This window comes from Saimiri boliviensis, chromosome 2, assembly GCF_048565385.1.
Source record: "Saimiri boliviensis isolate mSaiBol1 chromosome 2, mSaiBol1.pri, whole genome shotgun sequence".
Classification (NCBI taxonomy): Eukaryota; Metazoa; Chordata; class Mammalia; order Primates; family Cebidae; genus Saimiri; species Saimiri boliviensis.
Window position 1 is genome coordinate 83,169,337 of NC_133450.1, and position 23,969 is coordinate 83,193,305.

At 39.8% G+C, this 23,969-nt stretch overlaps 1 protein-coding gene across 3 annotated transcripts in view; it reads left to right on the forward strand.

Moving 5' to 3' along the window:
* TTBK2 (tau tubulin kinase 2) overlaps nt 1–23,969 on the forward strand; it is a 164,715-nt gene that overhangs the window by 114,491 nt on the left and 26,255 nt on the right. For all 3 annotated transcript variants that reach the window (XM_039469265.2, XM_074393778.1, XM_074393779.1), the window contains 4 exons: nt 7,357–7,514; nt 11,076–11,292; nt 16,086–16,297; nt 17,580–18,168. In XM_039469265.2, coding sequence (XP_039325199.1) covers nt 7,357–7,514; nt 11,076–11,292; nt 16,086–16,297; nt 17,580–18,168 — 1,176 coding nt within the window. The remainder of the gene's footprint in view (nt 1–7,356; nt 7,515–11,075; nt 11,293–16,085; nt 16,298–17,579; nt 18,169–23,969) is intronic.

Here is a 23,969-nt window from a genome sequence, read left to right on the forward strand (position 1 = left end):
TGGCGTGATCTCGGCTCACCGCAACCTCCGTCTCCTGGGTTCAGGCAATTCTCCTGCCTCAGCCTTCGGAGTAGTTGGGATTACAGGCACGCACCAGCATGTCCAGCTGATTTTCTGTATTTGTGGTAGAGATGGGGTTTCACCATGTTGACCAGGATGGTCTCGATCTCTTGACCTGGTGATCCACCCGCCTCGGCCTCCCAAAGTACTGGGATTCCAGGTGTGAGCCACCATGCCCGACCTAATTTTTATATTTTTAATAGAAATGGGGTTTTACCATGTTGGCCAGGCTGGTCTTGAACTCCTGACCTCAGGTGATCCGCCGGCCTTGGCCTCCCAAAGTGCTGGAATTACAGGTGTGAGCCACCATGCCCAGCCTATAATCATCTCATGTTTCTTCACTCAGCGTTACCGTCTATGTTCATAGAACTTTTTATTTCCTCTTTGCTGCTTTGTCCTGTCACAGCAATAAGAAAATGTTGTTTCCCTTTTTTATTGGTCTTGCAAGGAGGTACTGAAAAGCCTTAGTGTACTATATTTCCAGACAGTTTACCATTTGGACTGATGGAGCCCATGAAAGGGAAGACTGGTATCAGCCAGCACTTTCAGCTGAGTGAGTGAACATGCTGCCTTACCCTGCCTCAGGTCCTGGAGCAGCCAACCACAGGGGGCACTTCTGAATCTTGATATACAGTCATGCACCACATAATGTTATTTCAGTTAATGATGGACTGCATATACAACAGTGGTCTCATAAGCTTATAATACTGTATTTTTACTGTACTTTTCTATATTTAAATATGTTTAGATACACAAATGCCATTGTGAAACAGTTGCCTACAGTATTCAGTACGATAACATGCTGCACAGGTAGGTAGCCTAGTAGCAAAAGGCTGTACCATATAGCTAGGTGTGTAATAGGCTATACCATCTAGCTTTGTGTAAGTACATGTATTAGTCAGAGTTCTCTAGAGGGACAGAACTAATGGAATAGATGTAGATACATCTATATATATATAAAGGGGACTTTATTAAGTATTAACTCACACAATCACACGGTCCCACAATAGGCCACCTGCAGGCTGAGGAGCAGGGAGAGCCAGTCCAAGTTCCAAAACTGAAGAACTTGGGAGTCTGATGTTCAAGGGCAGGAAGTATCCAGTATGTGAGAAAGATGTAGGTTGAGAGGCTTAGGCCAGTCTCACCTTTTCACGTTTTTCTGCCTGCTTTATATTAGGTGGCAGCTGATTAGATGGTGCCCACCAGATTAAGGTTGGGTCTGTCCTCCCCAGCCCACTGACTCAAATGTTAATCTCCTTTGGCAACACCCTCACAGACGTACGCAGGATCAATACTTTGTATGCTTCAATCCATTCAACTCGCCACTCGGTATTAACTACCACAGTACACCCTATGATGTTTGCACAACAGAATGCCTAAGGACACATTTCCCAGAATGTATCCCCATTGTTATATGACACCCGACTTAATGGTGAAAACACATAAAGGGTGCAGCCTTCTTCAATTCATTCCCTTTATTTGGTCTTTATTTTTTGCTGGTTTAGTTTGCTAGAGGATGGGTGCAATTAAATTTTTTTCTTTGCCAATGTTGCTAAAAATCCCCAGGAAGAGCAGAAAAGTAAAGAATGTGAGCATTTCTTTTCCTCTATTGCATCTCCTTTCACTGAAGTGAGGCAGTTTCTTTTGCAGTAAATAATCTGCCTTTGAATCAGCCATGCCAACATTGCCATTGTGCTCTCCTGCTTAAGTGCTTTATTGATCCACTAATTTACCGTTTATTAACTGAGAATTCAGGAAGCAGGATTCTCAGTGAGTTCTTATTATCAGCTTACAAATATTTCTTAGTTTTGCAAAAGCTGGACTTTGAATACATTCTCTTTGAAAGGGCAAACTGGGATTTCATATGGAGGCAAATATGATACAGCTATTGATTGCATTTTGTGCTAAGGATTAAAGTAGTGCTTCCCTAAGCCATTGTGTGTATGTCAGATGACTGATTGCCATAAAGAATAAGGTATTTCAGGTAGCAGGAGCTGGCACTAAGCATCTTGTAGGCTGCATGTAGGTATATAGTTGATTTATTTTAGAGTAATATAGTTTTGTTAATTAATTTTTTCTAGGTATTAAAATACATGGTCATTATAAAAGTTTTAGAATTATAGAAAAATAGAAAATCCAGATTACTCAATCTCATTATCCTGACATAGTAATTGACTTTTATTATTTATTTATTTATTTTGAGACGGGGTCTTACTCTGTAATCCAGGCTGGAATGCAGTGGTGCGATCTCGGCTCCCTGCAAACTCTGCCTCCCCAGGCTCAAGCGATCCTTCCACTTCAGCCTTCCAGGTAGCTAAGATCAGAAATGTACACCACCACACCTGGCTAATTTTTTATATTTTTGGTAGAGACAAGATTTCACCATGTGGCCCAGGCTGTAATTGACTTTTGTTACTTTGTATCTTGAATAATTTGCTTTTGAAAAGTCATTGTATCATATATCCCATCAGGTTTTGGTTTAAGAAAAATGGACTGCTGCTTATTCATAAGTGGAAGTAGAAGAGGGATTGACACAAATAATACACACAGTGGCCAACTAAAAAATAATGTAGGGCCAGGTGAGTTGGCTCATGCCTATAATTCCAGCACTTTTGGAGGCTGAGATGGGTAGATCACTTGAGATCAGGAGTTCAAGACCAGCCCAACATGGCGAAACCCTGGCTCTACTAAAAATACAAAAAAAGTTAGCTGGGTGTGGTGGTGTGCGTCTGTAGTCCCACTGACTTGGGAAGTGAGGCAGGAGAATCACTTGAACCCAAGAGGCAGAGGTTGCAGCAAGCCAAGATCGCGCCGCTGCACTCTAGCATGGGCAACAAAATGAGACTCTGTCTCAAAACAAACAAACAATGTAATACAGGTTCAATATCCCTTATTTAAGGTGTTTTGGACTTCAGAGTTTTCAGGATTTTGTAATATTTTGCATTATGTTGGTTGAGCAACCGAAATCCCAAGTGAGCATTTCATTTGAGCATCATGTCAGCGCTCAAAATAGTGTTTTGGAATATTTCAGATTTTCAATTTTCAGATTTGGGATGCTCAACCTGTATAGCATTTTTGCCTGTTCATTACCTTCTTCAAGTTCTCCCTCCTCTTTCCCTCCTCCTTTCACACAACTTCCCCTTCCCCTAACTGCGTCCTCTCCCTACATTCATTTACAGAAGATTTACTTTCCCAAAGATGATTGCTTCTGGTGTTTCTCACAATTTTTCATCAGTTACTCCTCTGGCAGCAAAGTATAAGCATATTTCTCAAGAAGTCTGAGAATAGTGTTACAAGGTCACCCACAAGGCCAATATTTCTTTGCATTCTCCTGATTTATCTTAAAGGTTTATATACCTTTTGCTTTCTAACCTCTTTGTGCTCACTGTATTATAAAATATTACAATACATGTCATACCTCTGTGTAAAATACTCCAGGAAGCTGTGCCACATTTGTCAAGTGACTTTAAATTCTCTCTGGCTTATAGCTGCATCCCCTGGTGGTACATCTGACCCTAGTTTGAGAAACTTAGACTCTAAATATAAATGAATTTGTATTTTCTAAGAATGTATTATTAAGTAAAAGAAGGAGTCAGATGTATACTAAATTTTCAAAGATTATCAGTGGAGAGATATGGAACATTCCTTTGAGAGGGAAGTGTTGGAATCATTTGGAAGATTATTTTTCAGATTTTTCCCTTCTCCCTTTCCATTTTGAGAATTACTGCCACAACTAGTCCCTGTTCTGATGGAAAAATGCTTTCTTCCCCAGTGATATTGGGGTATAAAAAAGAATGACAGGCTGGGCACGATGTCTCACACCTATAATCCCAGCACTTTGGGAGGCTGAGGCAGGCAGATCACCTGAGGTCAGGAGTTCTAGACAAAAGCTTGGCCAACATGGTGAAACCTACCTATACTAAAGATACAAAAATTAGCTGGGTGTGGTGGCACATGCCTGTAGTCCCAGCTACTCAGGAGGCTGAGCAGGAGAATCGCTTGAAGCTGGGAGGCAAAGGTTGCAGTGAGCTGAGGTCACGCCATAGCACTCCAGCCTGGGCAAGAAAGTGAGACTCCATCTCAAGAAAAAAATAAAAATAATAAAAAATAAAAAAGAGTGAGGACTATTCAAATTTAACAGACACACACACACACACACACACGCACGCATACATACATATATGCATACACACACTACATATACTGTGTATACTATTCGAATGAATTACAAGGTAATTTTTATTATTCTAAAATCTATTTGACTAACTGAATTAGAGTTTTCTGGTTTTATTATTTATCATAGCCAAAAGTGATGTAATGCATTCAGTTACCAAAAAAAGTGAGTCCTTGACTTGTCCTGTTTCAATATTCCAGTCTGATGAAGGTTAGGATTTAGCGCCACCCTGCTCCCAAATTAGAAAATTATTTTGCTAGATTAGAAATGTTTTTCTCCAAAATATCTGCAGAGCTCTGCCCAGTCTGACCATTTGTTCCCACTAGGGTGCCTTTAAGTGCCTCAGTGCTTTTAGCTTTCCTGTTTCTTTTGTTCTGTGTCCTCTGTCTTTCTGCCTCCTGCTGCTGGTGTCTAACATAACCATCATAGTAACAAAGTGTTTCTAATTTGAGGTCCAATGCCATAGAATACATTTTCTAAGACATACAATACTGTGACAAATGTAAGAAAATAGTTCCCTGACAAAAGGACATCTGACATAAAAGCCATTTAGGATCATTCTTGTTGCAGCACAGAACAGACAGAGAATTTAGCAGTGGCAGTCTAAGGGCTCACTTAGCAAGGCAGGTGCTGCCTCCTCGATAGGGATTCCACCTTTCAGGAAGCATGCATCTCACTCTGTGAGAACCTATGAAAACCTTGATTTCAGAGTTAGGAGAGAAGGTCAAAGGTCTGGCACTTCAATTCCTGTATCCTAGATTTCAGTCCATCTTTATTTCCTCCTTTGTGTTTTCTACTGCCCTCTACCACTGTCATTTGGAGAATTCTAAGCTGTAACATAGGTAACTTAAAGAAACAAAAATAGGACCCAAATAAAATTTCTTAGATTTTATAACCATGCCTTTTCCAGTTCCCTTTATCTTTTTTGTTTATTTTTCTATATTGACAATTCTTCCTTTTGAGACTTAAATGGAAGATCAAGTCATGTGAGTCAGTAAATATTATTACAAATAAAGATGTATTCTTGGAGTGTTTTTAGAGTAAATATTATGAATAAGGTAATATATGAGACCTTGGAGACTAAATGATGAGATCAGATGTATAACAGCATCTTGGAGCTGATATAGTCTGGGTTGAAAGAGAGAGAAATTAATTAAATAATCAGAAATAACTATATATTTATAACTGATAACATTTGATCCTCCTCCTTATTGAAATGGTTTCTTCACTTTTAGTCTAGATTACCATACTCTTGGTTTTCCTGCCCCACTGGCCACTCCTTTTTTGTTTCCTTTGCTGAGTCCTTCTCTTCTTTCACCTAAATACCGGAGTACTCTAGGTCATAGCCCTTGGATGTTTTTGTTCTCTATTCTCCCTCAATAATACCAGCTGGTTCTATGACTTTAAATAGCATCTCTCTCTCTCTCTCTCTCTCTCTCCCTTTTTTTTTTGAGACCGGAGTCTCGCTCTGTCACCTAGACTGGAGTTCAATGGCACGATCTCAGCTCATTGCAATCTCTGCCAGGCTCAAGCAATTCTTGTGCCTCAGCCTCCTGTGTAGCTGGGACTACAGGCACCTGCCACCAGGCCTTGCTAATTTTGTATTTTTTGTAGAGATGGGATTTCACCGTATTGGCCAGGCTGGTCTTGAACCCCTGACCTCAAGTGAGCTGCCCGCCTCAGCCTCCCAAAGTGTTGGGATTACAGGCGTGAGCCATTGTGCGTGGCCAGTATCTCTTGACATCTATATGCTGATGACACCCAAATTTATATCTGCATTTTGTATTCCTCCCTAAACTCACTGCTTTCCATTTCACTGCATTGACTCAGTGGCTCAGGACAGAAATCTAAGGTATCTTTTGTTCTTTCTTTACTTTCACAGACTTTGCTGTTCTTTCAGCAAAGTCTGTTGGCTATACCTCCAAATTATGTCCAATTCTTATCACCTTTACTGTTACCATGCTGGTTCAGCTGACAGTAGTTTCTTAACTGGTCATTTATTCCAAGTACCCTCATTCCTATCCCTGATTATGGCATCTGTTAACCACTAAATAACGGAAGTAACCTTTTTTTTCTTTTCTTTCTTTTTTTTTTTTCTGGAGAAAGGATCTCACTCTGTTACCCAGGCTGGAGTACAGTGGCATGATCTCAGCTCACTACGGCCTCTGCCTCTTGGGGTCAAGTGATTCTCATGCCTCACTGCCCTTTAGTAGCTGGGATTATAGGCATGTGCTACCACACCAGGCTAATTTTTGTATTTTTAGTAAAGACAAAGTTTCACCATGTTGGTCAGGCTGGCAAAGTAATCTTTTTAAGGCCTAAAAAAGACCTGTGCAAAATCCTCCAATGAAGTGCTGATTTCAGGTATGGTGCAAGAAATGTACAAGATGAATCTCAGAGGATAGGATATTAAAAGAGTTACAGAAAGGATGAGAGAATGAAACTATAATCATAAAATTGGAAATGGTGCCTACTGACAGAAACAATAAAGGTCTCTTATGATACTTCTCAAGATCATGTCAAACTTTAGGAATTTAAAGACAAAAAATGAAATTATACAGAATTTATAAATCAAACTAATAGAGAAACTTTTTGATAATTTGTTTATGGAGACACACAAACATGCACATGCATGTTTTAAGAATTTTTTAATCCTGTAAAAAAAAAAATGGAGAAAAGCACAATGAACTTGTATATTCCCCTTACCTAGACTGTTAATGCTGGCTACTTTCTTAGGTTGAAACATATAAAAATGTCCTTGTTTTGACAAATAAATGATAAAATGAATGGTTCAACTGAAGGCACACTAACATATACACTTATACATGATACACATCCTTTAAACAAACCATCCAACAAACCATCTGAGAGTAGGTTATAGATATGAGGCTCCATTACACATTTCTCCAAAACAGAAACATTCTACTCAACTGAGAAAAATCAACATTAATTCATATCATCATCCACATATAGTTCTTATTCAGATTTCTCGATTTGAACCATCAGTTTTTAAAGAAAATCACATTACAAAATCATTTTGTGCGTCTGGTGGGCTTTCTCTTACAGAATAAAGTGACTGTGTTTACTCTTCACTTACTCTAGCTTTTTTCTTTGTGGTTTAGCTTCTTACATCTGTGTTTGACAATAGTATCAAGACTTTTGGAGTAATTGAGAGTGACCCTTTTGACTGGGAGAAGACTGGAACTGATGGCTCCCTAACAACCACCACTACTTCTACCACCCCTCAGTTGCACACTCGCTTGACCCCTGCTGCAATTGGGTATGTCCTAAACAGATCATTTGGTGGTGTCTTTTCTGGTTGCATTATATTTGCAAAAATTTATTTCATCCAGATTCCCTCAGATGACCTAATGCTAAGACATCCGAGAGAGCCTATAGATTTCCTTGAATTAACATTGCTCTTATGTACACCTTTGGAATTACTTACTTTAGATAGTACTAATCGATTACACTGTGAAATGGGATCTTACAGCTTATGTAACTTGTTGATGTCAAATTTATCATGGGTTTTCTTCAAAATGAGAAGTAGCATTAGTTGTGTTTCCAAATAATATGTAAGACTCTGAAAAGAATGTGCCACAATCATATCTAACTATACTGTGGTAAAGTTTACTGGGAACAAAGCATGTAGCATATTCCTCTTAAAGATTTAACTTTCATAATGTATTAAGAAAAGGTTATGGTCTATTTCTGTGATCTTAGTTTTTTTTTTTTTTTTTTGAGACGGAGTTTCGCTCTTGTTACCCAGGCTGGAATGCAATGGTGCGATCTCGGCTCACCGCAACCTCCGCCTCCTGGGTTCAGGCAATTCTCCTGCCTCAACCTCCTGAGTAGCTGGGATTACAGGCACGCGCCACCATGCCCAACTAATTTTTTGTATTTTTAGTAGAGACGGGGTTTCACCATGTTGACCAGGATGGTCTCGATCTCCTGACCTCATGATCCACCCGCCTCAGCCTCCCAAAGTGCTGGGATTACAGGCTTGAGCCACCGCACCCGGCTGTGATCTTAGTTTTTTATTGTTAATGTTTTTTCCTCTACATGTATTATATATGTTCCTTTTGTCCTTTATTTTATTTTGTTTTTTGATTTGTCTTTTTAATTTTTCTATTTTTTTACCTGCTTTGGTTGTTTAAAACTTTTTGGTTAAAAAAAAATAAAAAGTAAATACCCAGAATGCTGAGGCAGAAGGATCACTTGAGCCCAGGAGTTAGAGGCTGTAGTGAGCTATGATTGTGCCACACACACTAACCTATGCAATAGAGTGGGACCTGTCTCTGAAGAAAAGAAAGCAAATAGTAAATAGGGAAAAACTATGATACAATTTAAGTTAATTGGGACACTTTACCACTAATCCATTGCTTTTATTTTTTATTCATTTTTAACACAGAGTTTTGCTCTTATTGCCCAGGCTGGAGTGCAGTAGTGCAATATCAGCTCATTGCAACCTCCACCTCCTAGGTTCAAGTGAGTCTCCTGCCTTAGCCTCCCAAGTAGCTGGTATTACAGGCCTTTGCCACCATGCCTGGCTAATTTTGTACTTTTAGTAGAGACGGGGTTTCACTATGTGCGATCTCGGCTCACTGCAACCTTTGCTTCCTGGATTCAAGTGATTCTCCTGCCTTAGCCTCTGAAGTAGCTGGTATTACAGGCCTTTGCCACCATACTAGGCTAATTTGGTATTTTTAGTAGAGACTGGGTTTCACTGTGCTGGTCTCGAACTCCTGACCTCAAGCAATCTGCCTACCTTGGCCTCCCGAAGTCCTAGGATTTCAGGTGAACGGGAAGTTGTGTGAAAGAGGAGGAAAAGAGAAGGGAGAACTTGAAGAAGGTAATGAACAGGCAAAAATGGTATACAGGTTGAGTATCCCAAATCTGAAAATCAAAAATCTGAAATCAAAAAAAAAAAAAAGGTTTGTGTCCAAAGATAGGTATTAGAACAAAAAGGCGAACCTTCTGAAATAATCCCCAAAATTATTTGTAAATTAATTTTGTGTTGCTAAGGCCTTGCATGTAGTAGGTGCTTAGTAAAAACTCTGCAGTTGGGTGGACATAGTGGCTCATACCTGTAATCGCAGCACTTTGGTAGGCCCAGGCGGGTCGATCACTTGAGGCCAAGAGTTCAAGACCAGCCTGGCCAATGCGGCAAAACCCCATCTCTACTAAAAATACAAAAAAATTAGCTGGGCATGGTGGTGCATGCCTGTAATTGCAGCTACTTGGGAGGCTGAGGCAGTAGAATCACTTGAACCCGGGAGGCAGAGGTTGCAGTGAGCTGAGGTTGTATCACTGCACTGCAGCCTGGGAGACAGAGCATGACTCAGTCTCAAAAAAAAAAAAAAGTCTGCAAGTGAAAAAGTAATACACATTTCACACTTAAAAAAAATAGCTGATTGATCTGACACCCGTTTATTTCATTATGGCGCCGTGAAAGTTGATTTTACAAATTAGGTCATTCTTGTCATACTCAACAAAATCAATCAAGAGGCTGGGGGAGGGGGAAAGCACTTGGGGCACGTAACACCTGCTCCAAGAATTTAATTTCTTACAAGCCCAGCTGCTGAAATGGCCTGCTGTGACTGTAAGACCAAATTTACATACCCCTGTCACTCACCAGTCAGAGCCTGCCAGCTTCCGAAAGCTTCTCTAGTGCCAATGAGCTTTCTTTCAAAACAGTATGTAACATTTCTCTAATAAAACCCACAACCTCTTTTTTAGTCTTCAGTCATACCAGAGACCCACCCAGTCTGTGTGTGCCCCAAATTGTCATTATTGTTTTCCAAATGAAATGTTACATTTGGAGATTCATCTGTGTATTTTGAGTTAAACAGCACTTAATATTTTCCTGTTCTGTAACAGAATGGGCATAGTGGCTTACACTTATAATCCCAGCACTTTGGGAGGCCAAGGCGGGCAGATCATCTGAGGTCAGGAGTTCGAGACCAGCCTGCCCAACATGTCAAAAACCTGTCTCTACTCAAAATACGAAAAATTAGCCAGGTATGGTGACAGGTACCTGTAATCCCAGCTACTCAAGAGGCTGAGGCAGGAGAATTGCTTGAACCCAGGAGGCAGACGTTGCAGTGAGTCTAGATCATGCCACTGCACTCCAGCCTGGGCGACAGGAGTGAAACACTGACTCCAAAAAAAAAAAATTCTCTAACAAAAATGGGTAAAGATTAGAAAATGTTGTTATCATTGACAAAAACTTCTGGGAAATTGATGAAATGTTTCTTACAAAGTGATTGTCAAATTAGTATTATTGTTTTAGAATTTGTATTTTTAAATCAGCTTGGAAATTCTAATTGATTAAAATTTTAAAGTTTTATTTTGTAGGATTGACGTGACCTAAATTTTCTTTTCTTTTCTTTTTTTGAGCTGGAGTCTCACTCTGTTGCCTAGGCTGGAGCGCAGTGGTGCAATCTCAGCTCACTGCAACCTCTGCCTCCTGAGTTCAAATGATTCTCCTGCTTCAGCCTCCCAAGTAGCTGGGATTACTGGCACCCACCACCATGCCCGGCTAATTTTTATATTTTTAATAGAGACGGGGTTTTGCCACATTGGCTAGGCTGGTCTCGAACTCCTGACCTCAGATGATCCACCCACGTCTGCCTCCCAAGTGCTGAGATTACAGGTGTGAGCCACCGTGCCCAGCTAACCGAAGTTTTAAAGGGTTTTTTTTTTTTTTTTTTTAACTTTCTTAATTATGTGTGGACTTTATTTCAATGAAGAAACAAAATGATGTAAGATAGTCTCATAGTCATTTTTTATTCTGATCTTTTAAAGTTCTGCCCTTTTTTTCCCCTCCCTTTATATTTAGAATTGCCAACGCCACTCCCATCCCAGGAGACTTGCTTCGAGAAAATACAGATGAGGTATTTCCAGATGAACAGCTTAGTGATGGAGAGAATGGCATCCCTGTTGGTGTGTCACCAGATAAATTGGCTGGATCTCTGGGACAGCCTCGTCCCCAGGAGAAGGATGTTTGGGAAGAGATGGATGCCAACAAAAACAAGATAAAGCTTGGAATTTGTAAGGTATGGTATCTTATAAACAACAGAAATGTATTTCTTATAGTTCAGAATGCTGGGAAGTCCAAGAAGGAAGGCTAGGCAGATTTGGTGTCTGCTGAGGGCTGTTTTGTGGCTCCTCTTTGCTGAGTCTTCATGTGGTAGATAGGGAAAGGGGTCTCTGTTGGGCCTCTTTTGTAAGGACACTACTCTCATTCATGAGGGCTCTGCCTTCTTGACCTAATTCCCAAGGGGCTTACCTCCTAATACCCTCACTTTGGGAGTTAGGATTTCAGCATGTCAATTTTTGGGGGACACAAACATTCAGACCATAGTAGGTGTATATCTTCAGTCATGGGAGTCATTTGCAAAACGTTCTCTGCATAGATGTGATGTGCCACCGTGTGATCTGTCTGTGGACAAAGCACGGTCTGGACCAATAGTAATCAGGAATGAGTAGTGAAAAGTTTACAGGGAGTCAATGTCAGATTTTTGTAGTATCAGCTGCAGCTGGCTTTTTGGCACCAGGAACAAACTGTTCTTGTAGCAAAAAAATCACTAGTGACATTCTGAGTTGTCAGCCCATATGGATATCTATGTATGTGACAGAATGAAATGGCACTTGACATAGAAGATCTTAGTTATTTTAGTTTCTATCTTTTACTATTTAATTTCATTGAAATTTGAATGATAGATAGTTTTGACCCTAAGTCCATTATTTGTTATAATGGTGATGTGAAGTTTATTAAATTTATAATGTATAGTGCTATACATTACAAGCTCTCATTTAGAACATCTGGATAAAGCATTAAGCTAAATATTGGAGACAATTTACTAAGATAGGTGCTGTGCAGTTTAAGATGCATCTTTTACCTTTAAGGAGCTTACAGTCTGTTCAGGTAGATATGTATCTGCACAAGCAAATATAATACAAGACAAAACATTGTGCAAAACATTAAAAGGAATTAAAATGCGTGCAGATAGGGTGGGAGTTGGGGACATGCCTTATGGAAAAAGTGGTTTAAGTAGAAGTATAAGTAAAAATATGTGCAGGAAGGCTGGGCACCATGGCTCACATCTGAAATCCCATCACTTTGGAAGTCAGGTGTTCAAGACCAGCCTGGCCAATATGGTGAAACCCTGTATCTACTAAAAATATATTTTTAAATATAATATTAAATAAAAATTAGCTGGGTGTGGTGGTAGGTGCCTGTAATCCCAGCTACTTGGGAGGCTGAGGAAGGAGAATTGCTTGAACCTGAGAGGCAGAGGTTGCAGTGAGCCAAGATAGTGCCACTGCACTCCAGCCTGGGTGACAGTGAAACTCCATCTCAAAAAAGAAAAATTAAAAAATTTTAAAACATTTAAAATATATATATAATATTGTATGTATATATGTATATATATGAGAAAGTGCATGGATAGAGCTTGTAACTTTAGGAATTTATCGGTCATCTAGGAGAGAAATTCAAAACAACTATAATTATCTTTTAAAATCTACTTATACTATATATAAAAGAGTTTATATATCATTTCAAAGCATAGTAATGTAAGCGTGTGAATCCACCATCTGCCCCAAGAACTAGAATATTTTAACATATTCCTTCTATATTTATGCTTCTACCTTATCCCCACTGAGGTAACCAATGTCTTAGGTTAGATTCCATAAAAGTAGAGCCACAAACCTTAATAAATTTAAATAACTGAAATCACCCATAGTATGTTCTCTGACCATAATGGAATTAATCTAGGAATCAGTGACATAAAGACAACAGGAAAATTTCTAAACACTTGGAAATTACACAGCATATTTCTTTATAATCCATGGGTCAGAGGAAGCTTTAAAGGAAAAGTTTTTAAACTTACATAGAATTGAATGAAATTGAAACTACAACATATCAAAATGTTTGGGAGGTAGCCAAAGCAGTGCTGAGAGGGAAATGTATAGCACTAAATGTTTACATTAGGAAAGATAAGGTTTTACATCAATAGTCTAAGTCCTACCTCAGGAACCTAGAACAGTAACCAGCAGAATGAACCTGAGACAAGCAGAAAGAATGTAATAAATAGTTACTGTATTGCAAAGTTTTGGTGTGTTATATTTTCATTCTCCTTCTGTTTTAAAACTTTTGCCATAATGATTTTTTTCATCCGTGAGTTATTAAGTGCATACAAGTTTAGAATTTTTATATCTGCCAGGTGATTAAAGTTTTGTTTTTCTTTATATAGTGATTATTTGTATTCTATTCCTACTATATTTTTCTAGTATTAAAGCCTATTTTGTTAATACAATTGTGCCAGCTTTCTTTTGGGTATCTTTTTTCTTCCTTTGGTGTATCTTTTTTCCTCCTTTATCTTTCCATTTTTTTCTTACCTGTATTCTTCTGTTGTGACTTTTGTTAAGTGGAATATAAGTGGCCAATCTTACATCTTTATGTTTTAATTGCTCACCTTAATTTGTTTAAATTTAGAATTATTATTATATTATTTATTTAGTCAGAGTCTCACCCTGTCACCAAGGCTGGAGTGCAGTGGTGCAGTCTTGGCTCACTGCAACCTCCACCTCCTGGGATCAAGTGATTCTTTTGCTCTAGGCTCCCAAGTAGCTGAAACTACAGGCGCCTACCACCACACCTGGCTTTTTTTTGTATTTTTAGTAAAGATGGGCTTTTGCCACACTGGCCAGGATGATCTCAAACCTCTGACCTGAGGTGATCTGCTTGCCTTGGTCTCCAGAAGTGCTGGGGTTACAGGCATGTGCCATGGGGCCCAGCCTTGGATTACATTATTAATGTTGTTCTTTTATACAAGTAATGTTTATATGGACTTTCAAAGATGTTTACTATTTTATTTCATTTCTGAAAGTCCTTGGCTCATCTTTCTTCCTGAAATATTTCCTTTAGAAGTTCCTTTACTTCAGGTCTTTTGGTAGAGGAGGATTCTTTCTATAAATGTATTTACTTATCTGCAAATGTATTTATTTTAGCTTCATTCTTTCACAATAGTTTATGCTGAATATAAAGGTTTTTTTTTTTGTTGTTGATGTTTGTTTGTTTTTTGAGACAGGGTTTTGCTCTGTTGCAGTGGTGTGATCTCAACTCCCTTCAACCTCCACCTCTTGGGTTCAAGCAGTTCTCCTGCCTCAGCCTCCTGAGTAGCTGGGCCCACAGGCATGTGCCACCATGCCTGGCTATTTTTTTTTTTTTTTTCTTAAGAGAAATGGAATTTCACCATATTGTCCAGGCTGATCTTGAACTCCCGGCCTCAAGTGATTCACCCACCTTGGCCTCCCAAAGTGCTGGGATTACCAGCGTGAACCACCACGCCTGGTCCAAATATAAAGTTTATGATTGATAGTTATTTTTCCTCGGCTTCAGTCATTGGTGTTCAGAAGTTGTCATTCTAATTATTTTGTTTCTTTTAAAGTGATCAGTTCCCCCACCTTCATCTTTCCTTTCCAGCTACTTTTTAGTTCATGTTTTTGTCTGTAGTGTTCTGCATTTTAACTTTGATACTTCTAGGCAATGTTTCTTTTTGTTTATCTTGCTTGGGATATCTCATGTTCCTTGAACATTTTTATTCATATTTTTATATAAGTTCTGGGAAATAATAGCCATTCTCTGTCTAAATGTTACTATCTCTTCATTCTTTATATTATCTCTTTCTAGGACTCTAGATATATTATGCCTTTTTATTGCATCCATCATATCTCTTAATATCTTTTTTCATAATTTTCTTCTTGTTTTTTATTCTAGGTAATTTCTTTGGCTATGTCTTCCACTTCACTGATTAATAATTTCAACTTTTTTTTTTGCCAACTTGCTGTTTAACTTGTTAATTGAATAGTTAATATTAAGTTAATCATCCAAATAACCCTTTGTTGATCTTTGTTATAATGGCCTTGATTTATTTAAACATTTATGCATAGCTGGTCTATATTTTGTATTGAAACCAGTTCAATATTTGAAATCTTTGGGAGTTTTAAATGTTTTTCTTTGTTTTGATTATTTCTGTTGTGTCAGTCATGGTAGCATGCTTTCTCATGTGTTGATTCTCTCTCTTTTTTTTAAAGTTAATTAATAATTGAAATCATTGATGGGAGTTCTGTAGACTTACTGGGATTTGGGGAAACCTTCCTTTAAAGAAGACTGGCTTGTGTTTCTGCTGCTACCCAGAGTGTATCACCTATTTGACCCAACTGGGTATCCTCTTAAGGGTCTCTAATCAGAATAGATGTCCCAGACTTCCTCTGTCACCATACTTCTGCTATAAAGCTTAATTGCCCTGATAATTGTGTTCCATAGGCACCTGTCTTTAAACAGTCCCACTGCCTGGGCTGCCTTAGCTCCTAGTAGTCTGGCCCCCCGGCTTTTCGTTGTTTTGTTTTTTAGAGGGGGGAATGAGAAAAGGGGTATAGTGACTCAGGCTTGCTGGCCTCTTCTAACTTGTGAGACCACTTACGTCTCAAAGAGAACATCCTTTCCAGGTTTCAGTTTTAGGTTAGTGGAATGGGGTCCCACAAGCATCAAGTCAGACATAATTCAAAAAGCCAAGTCTGTTAAACATTTTTAGACTGTTTATCTTTGTGCCAAAAATATTTTTAGAGACTAAAATAATACTAAAACTGACTATAAATTAAGAAAACACATTTAATGAAGAGTTAATAGATAAAAATGTAATGAAGTAAACTAGTCAAAATGTCCTAATCGTCAGAAAAGACATCTAATCATTTATTTATATTATTTTGAAAGGCTTCAATGACTCCTCTCATGTGTATTGCCTAGAATGTTTTTCATGATTTTATTTTCTATTTTGGATAGGCTGCTACTGAAGAGGAGAATAGCCATGGCCAAGCAAATGGTCTTCTCAATGCTCCGAGCCTTGGGTCACCAATTCGTGTCCGCTCAGAGATTACTCAGCCAGACAGAGATATTCCATTGGTGCGAAAGTTACGTTCCATCCACAGCTTTGAGCTGGAAAAACGTCTGACTCTGGAGCCAAAGCCAGACACTGACAAGTTCCTTGAGGCCTGGTATAAAATAGTTTTTCTTTCTTTTTAAAGATTCTGAGGTACCATTATTATTGTTGTTATGGTATATTTCTGTTATATAAAGTCTTTCAAATACGAAATTCTTGCATTTTTGTGACACTGATTCTATTAAGCTCTAATTTTAACCTATGTTTTAAAATATCCTGATTCTTAATTATTATAAATTCCATAGTATAATCTTTGGCTTTGGAAGCTGACCAGTAGGAGCTGATAACTTCCTAACACTAGGTACAAGTTAAATTAACATTTTTACAGTATCATTGTTTGGAAAGTAATCTCTTCCAAACAACAGTGTAGCATTGGAGAGGGCATGATAAAGATGGCATTAGGCAGAGATGAGGGGAATATGTGAAGGAGGGGAAAAACTAATTTATACACAAGGGACAGGCAATTCAATCCACTTTAGTGGAGACTTTCTAGGAGTAAGGTACTGTAGGAAAATAGGTACCAATAAGTATATCATGCTTGCCTTCAAGAGTTTACAGTCTACCTAGACAGAAAGGAAGGTGAAACTTTAGAGATCTATACATAGGTAAAGACTGTAGTGCATGACTCTGAAGCACATTATCCCTATGACAAATTTTGGTAACAGAAGACAGAAATGAAAACAGTTTGAGACATATCTATGAATTATACAAGGCTTCAACAGTATTCACAGTATTAAGACCTGATTTCCTTTAGTAGTAGTCACACCCTTCAATGGTACATCTCTGGTGGTTACTATTGGTAGTGAAATACTAGGTTAGAGGGACCGTGAATTTGATTAACGTGATAATTACTATGTACCAAGACAATTCAGCCACTTCTGGCCTACTTCAATCTAGCTTCCATTTAAACAATCCTTCACATATGTGTGTTCTTCCTCACATGGTAATCATTCATAGCTATGTTATGTAAGCACATATCTACATGATGACATGATCAAAAGGATGAATGGGGCATTGGTTTAAACATTTTGAATGGTGACTCAGATTGAGAATAAATATCAAAGTACAGTAGGAATAAAAGCTTAGTTCAATAAAAAGTTGGTCTGACAAAAGAAGGGAACTAAAAAGGGCCTTGGTGAGGAAAGAAGTGAGCTCCATCTTCCGAAGCAGGATATGGCAGGTGGAGAAGAACATTATCAATGCTGTGAAACTTTCCTTATGCTTTATCCATCTTTTTTTCTCTCATCTTTGTGTCAATATAGTTCTCATAGAGCTTATGTATTATATAATGAATGTTTCCTTAGGACAATTGAGTAACTTCTTTCTATTTCCTTAAGCCTGGAGAAAAGGCAGAAAGATACCAGTGCAGGAAAAGAATCTATTCTCCCTGCTCTGCTTCATAAGCCTTGTGTTCCTGCTGTGTCCCGTACTGACCATATCTGGCACTATGATGAAGAATATCTTCCAGATGCCTCCAAGCCTGCTTCTGCCAACACCCCTGAGCAGGGAGATGGTGGTGGCAGCAATGGATTTATAGCTGTTAACCTGAGCTCTTGCAAGCAAGAGATTGATTCCAAAGAATGGGTGATTGTGGACAAGGAGCAGGACCTTCAAGATTTTAGGACAAATGAGGTTATAGGACATAAAACAACTGGAAGTCCTTCTGATGAGGAGCCTGAAGTGCTTCAAGTCCTGGAGGCATCACCTCAAGATGAAAAGCTCCAATTAGGTCCTTGGGCAGAAAATGATCATTTAAAGAAGGAAACCTCAGGTGTGGTCTTAGCACTTTCTGCAGAGGGTCCCCCCACTGCTGCTTCAGAACAATACACAGATAGACTGGAACTCCAGCCTGGAGCTGCTAGTCAGTTTATTGCAGCGACACCCACAAGTCTAATGGAGGCACAGGCAGAAGGACCCCTTACAGCGGTAAGAAATTTGTTCTTGTTATGATTCTCTGTTATCCATTTGAGGTGCTATTGAGAAAGGACTAACAGTTGATCAACTTAGATTCTTCGGTAGAAGCCTAAATTTTTTTTTTTTTTTTTTTGAGACGGAGTTTCGCTCTTGTTACCCAGGTTGGAGTGCAATGGCGCGATCTCGGCTCACCGCAACCTCCACCTCCTGGGTTCAGGCAATTCTCCTGCCTCAGCCTCCTGAGTAGCTGGGATTACAGACACGCACCACCACGCCCAGCTAATTTTTTTGCATTTTTGGTAGAGACAGGGTTTCACCATGTTGACCAGGATGGTCTCGATCTCTTCACCTCGTGATCCACCCGCCTCGGCCTCCCAAAGTGCTGGGATTATAGGCGTGAGCCACTGCGCCCGGCCCAGAAGCCTAAATTTTGCAAATGGTTATAGGGAGTGATTTTGTACTAAGTTCTACAGTCAACTCTCCAACATGAAAAATTTCACCTTCTTTTATTATATCAAACTCAATACATGAAACGTCATTATAACCTATTTTTTGAATAACATTTTTAATTAGATTACAAGCAGTAGCTATCTATGTGTGTTTATATATAATACAGTTTTTTTAAAGTTTCTAGTAATTTTTACTATACATTTATGGAGGAAGGCATATATTTAATCATTCATGGTTTGTTCTTCACACGGTACACATGGTACACTGTTGCTATTCCTGAGACTTTAATTCCCTCTCTCTTTCATAGCATCCACCCAGGAATTTCTCATGTTTTGTATTCCCGTTAAACAGTCATTTTCTAACATTGATGGCCACTGTTCAAAATGCAGAATCCCAGGCTGGCTCACTTCCAAAACTTTTGTTTTAGTAGGTCTGGGGAAGAGCCTGCTCAGGAATCCTCATTTTAACAAGCAGGTAGAGGCAGCATTTATGATATAGGTCTTCTGCAAAGGAAACTTTTGAGGAACCACTATTGTTTATTTTCAGTTTTGGGCATTCAGCTGGAGAAGCCTGTTACCCAGTAAGCAGTGATGCCCCCAGTGACTGTATGAGGGGGAGCCCCAGAAAAGCCACAGATGGTCAAGCTAAGCCTTGAAAAGCCCCAGGCTAAATAAGGAACTGTGAACACAAATCTTAGGCACCCACAAGTACATCTCTCCTTATGTGATGAGAGCTACCAGGTTTTCTTAAATTCCATAATCATCCAGCAGTCCCTGCCAACTCACCGGAAACAGCATTGTTCCCCAAACTGAAATGTTTTCTATTGGAACACAATTCCACATCAGGTGCAAAACAGTGGGAAAAGATACCAATGAAAATTTATTTTGTGTACCGTTCTGAGAAATTTGCCTGTGTTCCAAAATAGGGAAATAAAGGCCTGCCTGCCTCTTCACCAGTCAGAGTTAGTAGGTCTTTTCCTCTTTGCCGGGACTGCTTTGTATAGTTAGGCAGGTTGTTTGCCGCATAAAGGGATTTAGCGAGGAGACAAATTGGGGCTGAAGTCTAGCCCAGACTTTGCTTTCCAGACTCTGCATCTTGGCACAGGGCTGTTTCCTTTTGGAAGGGCATTCTCTTCCAAATTGTACAAAGGTATCATGTGGGCTAGAGGTAGGTGACTACTAAGTCCTTCCCTCCCTGCTCCATCCTTTTTCCCACCCCACCTTTCCTCTTTCCATCCATCCCCTCTTTCTTCCCAGGTTCACCTTCTTCTTTAACTCTATTATGTTGTGTACTAACTTTTGCTCTAGCATCTTTCCAACAGCATTCTGGTGTGCCTTCCTTCATGGAGGCTTTCTAAAGCCTTTGCTCTATTTCTCCTAGTATTCTTTTGCCCTGTCTTGATGCTGTCCTGTTCACAAAGATTGTGCTCATCATTCTCTTACACTACTGCAGTGTTTTCTCTGACAAGTTGTTGATAGGCTTGTATTCACGTATGTGATGTTTGACCTTATTTTTAGATATTTTTGAACTATCTTTCTTTTTATTTATTTATTTTTGAGATGGAGTCTCACTCTGTCACCCAGGTTGGAGTGTAGTGGCACGATCGTGGCTCACTGCAACCTCCGCCTTCTAGGTTCAAGTGATTCTCCTGCCTCAGCCTCCCACGTAGCTGGAATTACAGGCACCTGCCACCACGCCTGGCTACTTTTTTTTGTTATTAACTGAAAGTCTCTAATGAAATGTCAGCTGCATCAATTGTGTACTTATTTTTAAGTTTTTTGTCCCTATTTTAGAGGTAGGGTCTTGCTCAGTCACCTGAGCTGTAGCACAGTGGAACTATCATACCTCACTGTAACTTCGAGCTCCTGGGCTCAAGTGACCCTTCCATGCCAGCCTCCCAAGTAGCTAGGACTACAGGCATGAGTCACCACACCCAGCTAATTTTGTTGTTGTTGTTGTTATTTTGTAGAGACAGGGTTTTGCCATGTTGCCCAGAGTGGTTTCAAATTCCTGTGTTCAAGTGGTCCTCCCATGTTGGCCTCCCAAAGTCCTGGGATTACAGGTGTGAGCTACTGCACCTGACTAATTTTTTAATCTTTTGTAAGATGGGATCCCACTGTGTTGCCCAGGCTGGTCTCAAACTGCTGGCGTCAAGTAGTTCTCCTGCCTCAGCCTCCCAAAATTCTGGGATTACAGACATGAGCCACCATGCCCAGCCAGTGCTTCATTTTAATATTACCTTTAGAAATGGTATAAATGGGCCGGGCGCGGTGGCTCACGCCTGTAATCCCAGCACTTTGGGAGGCCGAGGCGGGTGGATCACGAGGTCAAGAGATCGAGACCATCCTGGTCAACATGGTGAAACCCCGTCTCTACCAAAAATCAAAAAATTAGCTGGGCATGGTGGTGCGTGTCTGTAATCCCAGCTACTCAGGAGGCTGAGGCAGGAGAATTGCCTGAACCCGGGAGGCGGAGGTTGCGGTGAGCCGAGATCGCACCATTGCACTCCAGCCTGGGTAACAAGAGCAAAACTCCGTCTAAAAAAAAAAAAAAAAGAAATGGTATAAATGTGGCTGGGCACTAGTGACATCACCCATATGTTATCCAGTGCTATTGCTGTGTAACAAAGTAGCCCAAATTTAGTATCTTTAAACAACAGTCATTATTTTGCACAATTTCTTAAGAGCTAGAAATGTAGGAGTGGCTTTAGTTCATTGGTTCTAGCTCTTGCCTGGTCTCTCATGAGGAGGTTGTCAAGCTGTTAGCCAGGGTTAAAATCAAATTAAAAGTTTGGCTGGGAAGGGAAGGTCCACTTCCAACCTCACTCACATGATTGTTGGCAGGCCTCAGTTCCTTACTGGCTGCTGGCCAGAGGCTCTAGTTCCTCACTTTTTGGGCCCCTCCATAGTTGACATGACATCTAGCTTTCCCAGTAAGTGAGGTGGGAAAGAGAGATGGGCGAAGAGAGGTGAAGACAATGCATCACCACCAAGATGGAGGCCAGAGTCTTTTCTAATCTGTCTCAGAAGGGACATACCATCATTTCTGCCATATTCTACTGCTCACACAGACCAACCCTGTACAGTGGATAAGGGTCTATAAAAGGGTGTGAATACCAGGAGACACTTCTGGGTCATTGGGAACCATTTTAGAAGCTGTCTACCATATTACCCTACATTTATATTTTACAGAATACTTCCCTCTTTGATCTTAACAGCAACTCCATGGGACAAGCAGAGGGAATATTATCATCTCTTTTTATACTGAGAGCACTAAGCCTCAGGAGACAATACATGAAGAGTCAGACGCTGGTAGACTAGACTTGGTGTTCGTCTCTCATGCCAGGAGATTGCACCTTATGCCAGTCTTCTGTCCTTCACACCAGGTCATTGCTAATGCTGAATATACTGAAGGGCTTTCCTAATTGACTTGTTTCTTAGAGATCAAGAAGAGGAAAGGGGGTTTAAAATAATGCACAAAGAAGGAGCAAGACCAAAAGAAAAAGAGTAGCAGAATTTTTAATAATCTGTTAGCCAACATCTCTTGAGAGAATTCCTCTGACTATATTTACAGGACTACCAATACCAGCAGTAATAAGTGAAGTATCTGCTAAATTCCATGCTTTATGTTATAGTTCAGGGATAACAAGTTGGCACCAACCTCTCAGGTTGGCGATGAAAACTTACATCTAAACTGTTACGTTAAACAACCTCAAGTGATTGTAATGGGCTCTTTACAGAAATGAGGACACAGACATATCTGCCTAGGACTGAGGAGTAGAATTTTGGTTATCTTTATTTTTTCAACTTTTCTTTATTTTCTAATTTTTTTAATTTTTTTATTTTTTTTTATTGCATTTTAGGTTTTGGGGTACATGTGAAGAACATGCAAGATTGTTGCATAGGTACACACATGGCAGTGTGATTTGCTGCCTTCCTCCCCTTCACCTGTATCTGTCATTTCTCCCCATGCTACCTCTTTACCATGGTAAAGATGCATTATCTTCATTATTATGGAGGAAGAAAAATTAAAAATCTTTCTGGCAAGGTTAAGGAATGCTTCAAAAATAAGTGGAGTCTGAATGAGGATTAAGTTTGTGGGAGGGTGTCGTGAGAGTGTCAAAGAAGAGAATGTGCAAAGGCCCAGAGGCCTGAAGCACCAGACATCAATGTATTTAAATAAATGATCCAGAAATGTTAGACAAAAGAAAGAGGCTGAAGACAAGCTTTAAAAGGTAAAGTTATAAAGGGCTTTGCTTGCCATGCTGAGATATGTGGGCTGTGGGTCAAGAAACTGCCGCCATTGAGGCAGTGGAGTAATGCGTTCTTTGGCAGCAAGGTAGGGGAGAACGGGCTGTGAGGAGGGTTTGGTGCTAGTCCGGACAGATATGATGAGGGCCTAAACTGTGAAAATCTCAATGAAGATTTGAGAGACATTACAGTGGTAAACTTTATTTGAAATAGCAGTTTCTTTTCTTTCTTTTTTTTTTTTTTTTTTTTGAAACAGAGTCTCACTTTGTTGCCAGGCGCTAGGCTGGAGTGCAGTGGCACAATCTCAGCTCACTGCAACCTCTGCCTCCTCGATTCAAGTAATTCTCCTGCCTCAGCCTGCCGAGTAGCTGGGACTGCAGGCGCACACTACCATGCCCAGCTAATTTTTGTATTTTTAGTAGAGACGGGGTTTCACCGTGTTGGCCAGGATGGTCTCGATCTCTCGACCTTGTGATCCACCCGCCTCGGCCTCCCAAAGTCCTGGGATTACAGGCTTGAGCCACCGCACCCAGCCGAAATAGCAGTTTCATGTGGCTTTTCCTGGCATGTGTCACTAAAAATACAAAAATTAGCTGGGTGTGGTGGGGCATGCCTATTATCCCGGCTACTCAAGAGGCTGAGGCAGGAGAATTGCTTGAACCCGGGAGGCAGAGGTTGCAGTGAGCAGAGATCGCTCCACTGCACTCCAGCCTGGGTGACAGGGTGAGACTCTGTGTCAAAAAAAATTATATATATATATATATATGTATTTATTATTGTTAGCAGTAATCATCATAGAGTACTATGGAACACTAGAAGTTATTTGTCCCATCTAGCTGTAATTTTTTTATTTAACAAATCTTTCCCTATCTCCCCATTCCCTCTACTCATCCCAGCCTCTAATAACCTTTCTTCTACTTTTTACTTAAGTAAACCAAAATTTTTTAGCTTCCTCATATTAGAACGTGGTATTTGTCTTCCTTTGCCTGATTTTTTTTTTTAACGTAACAGCCTCCAGTTCCATCCATGTTGCCATGAATGACAGGATTTTGTTTTTTTATGGCTGAATAGGATTCCATTGTTTATATATACCACATTTTCTTTTCTTTTTCT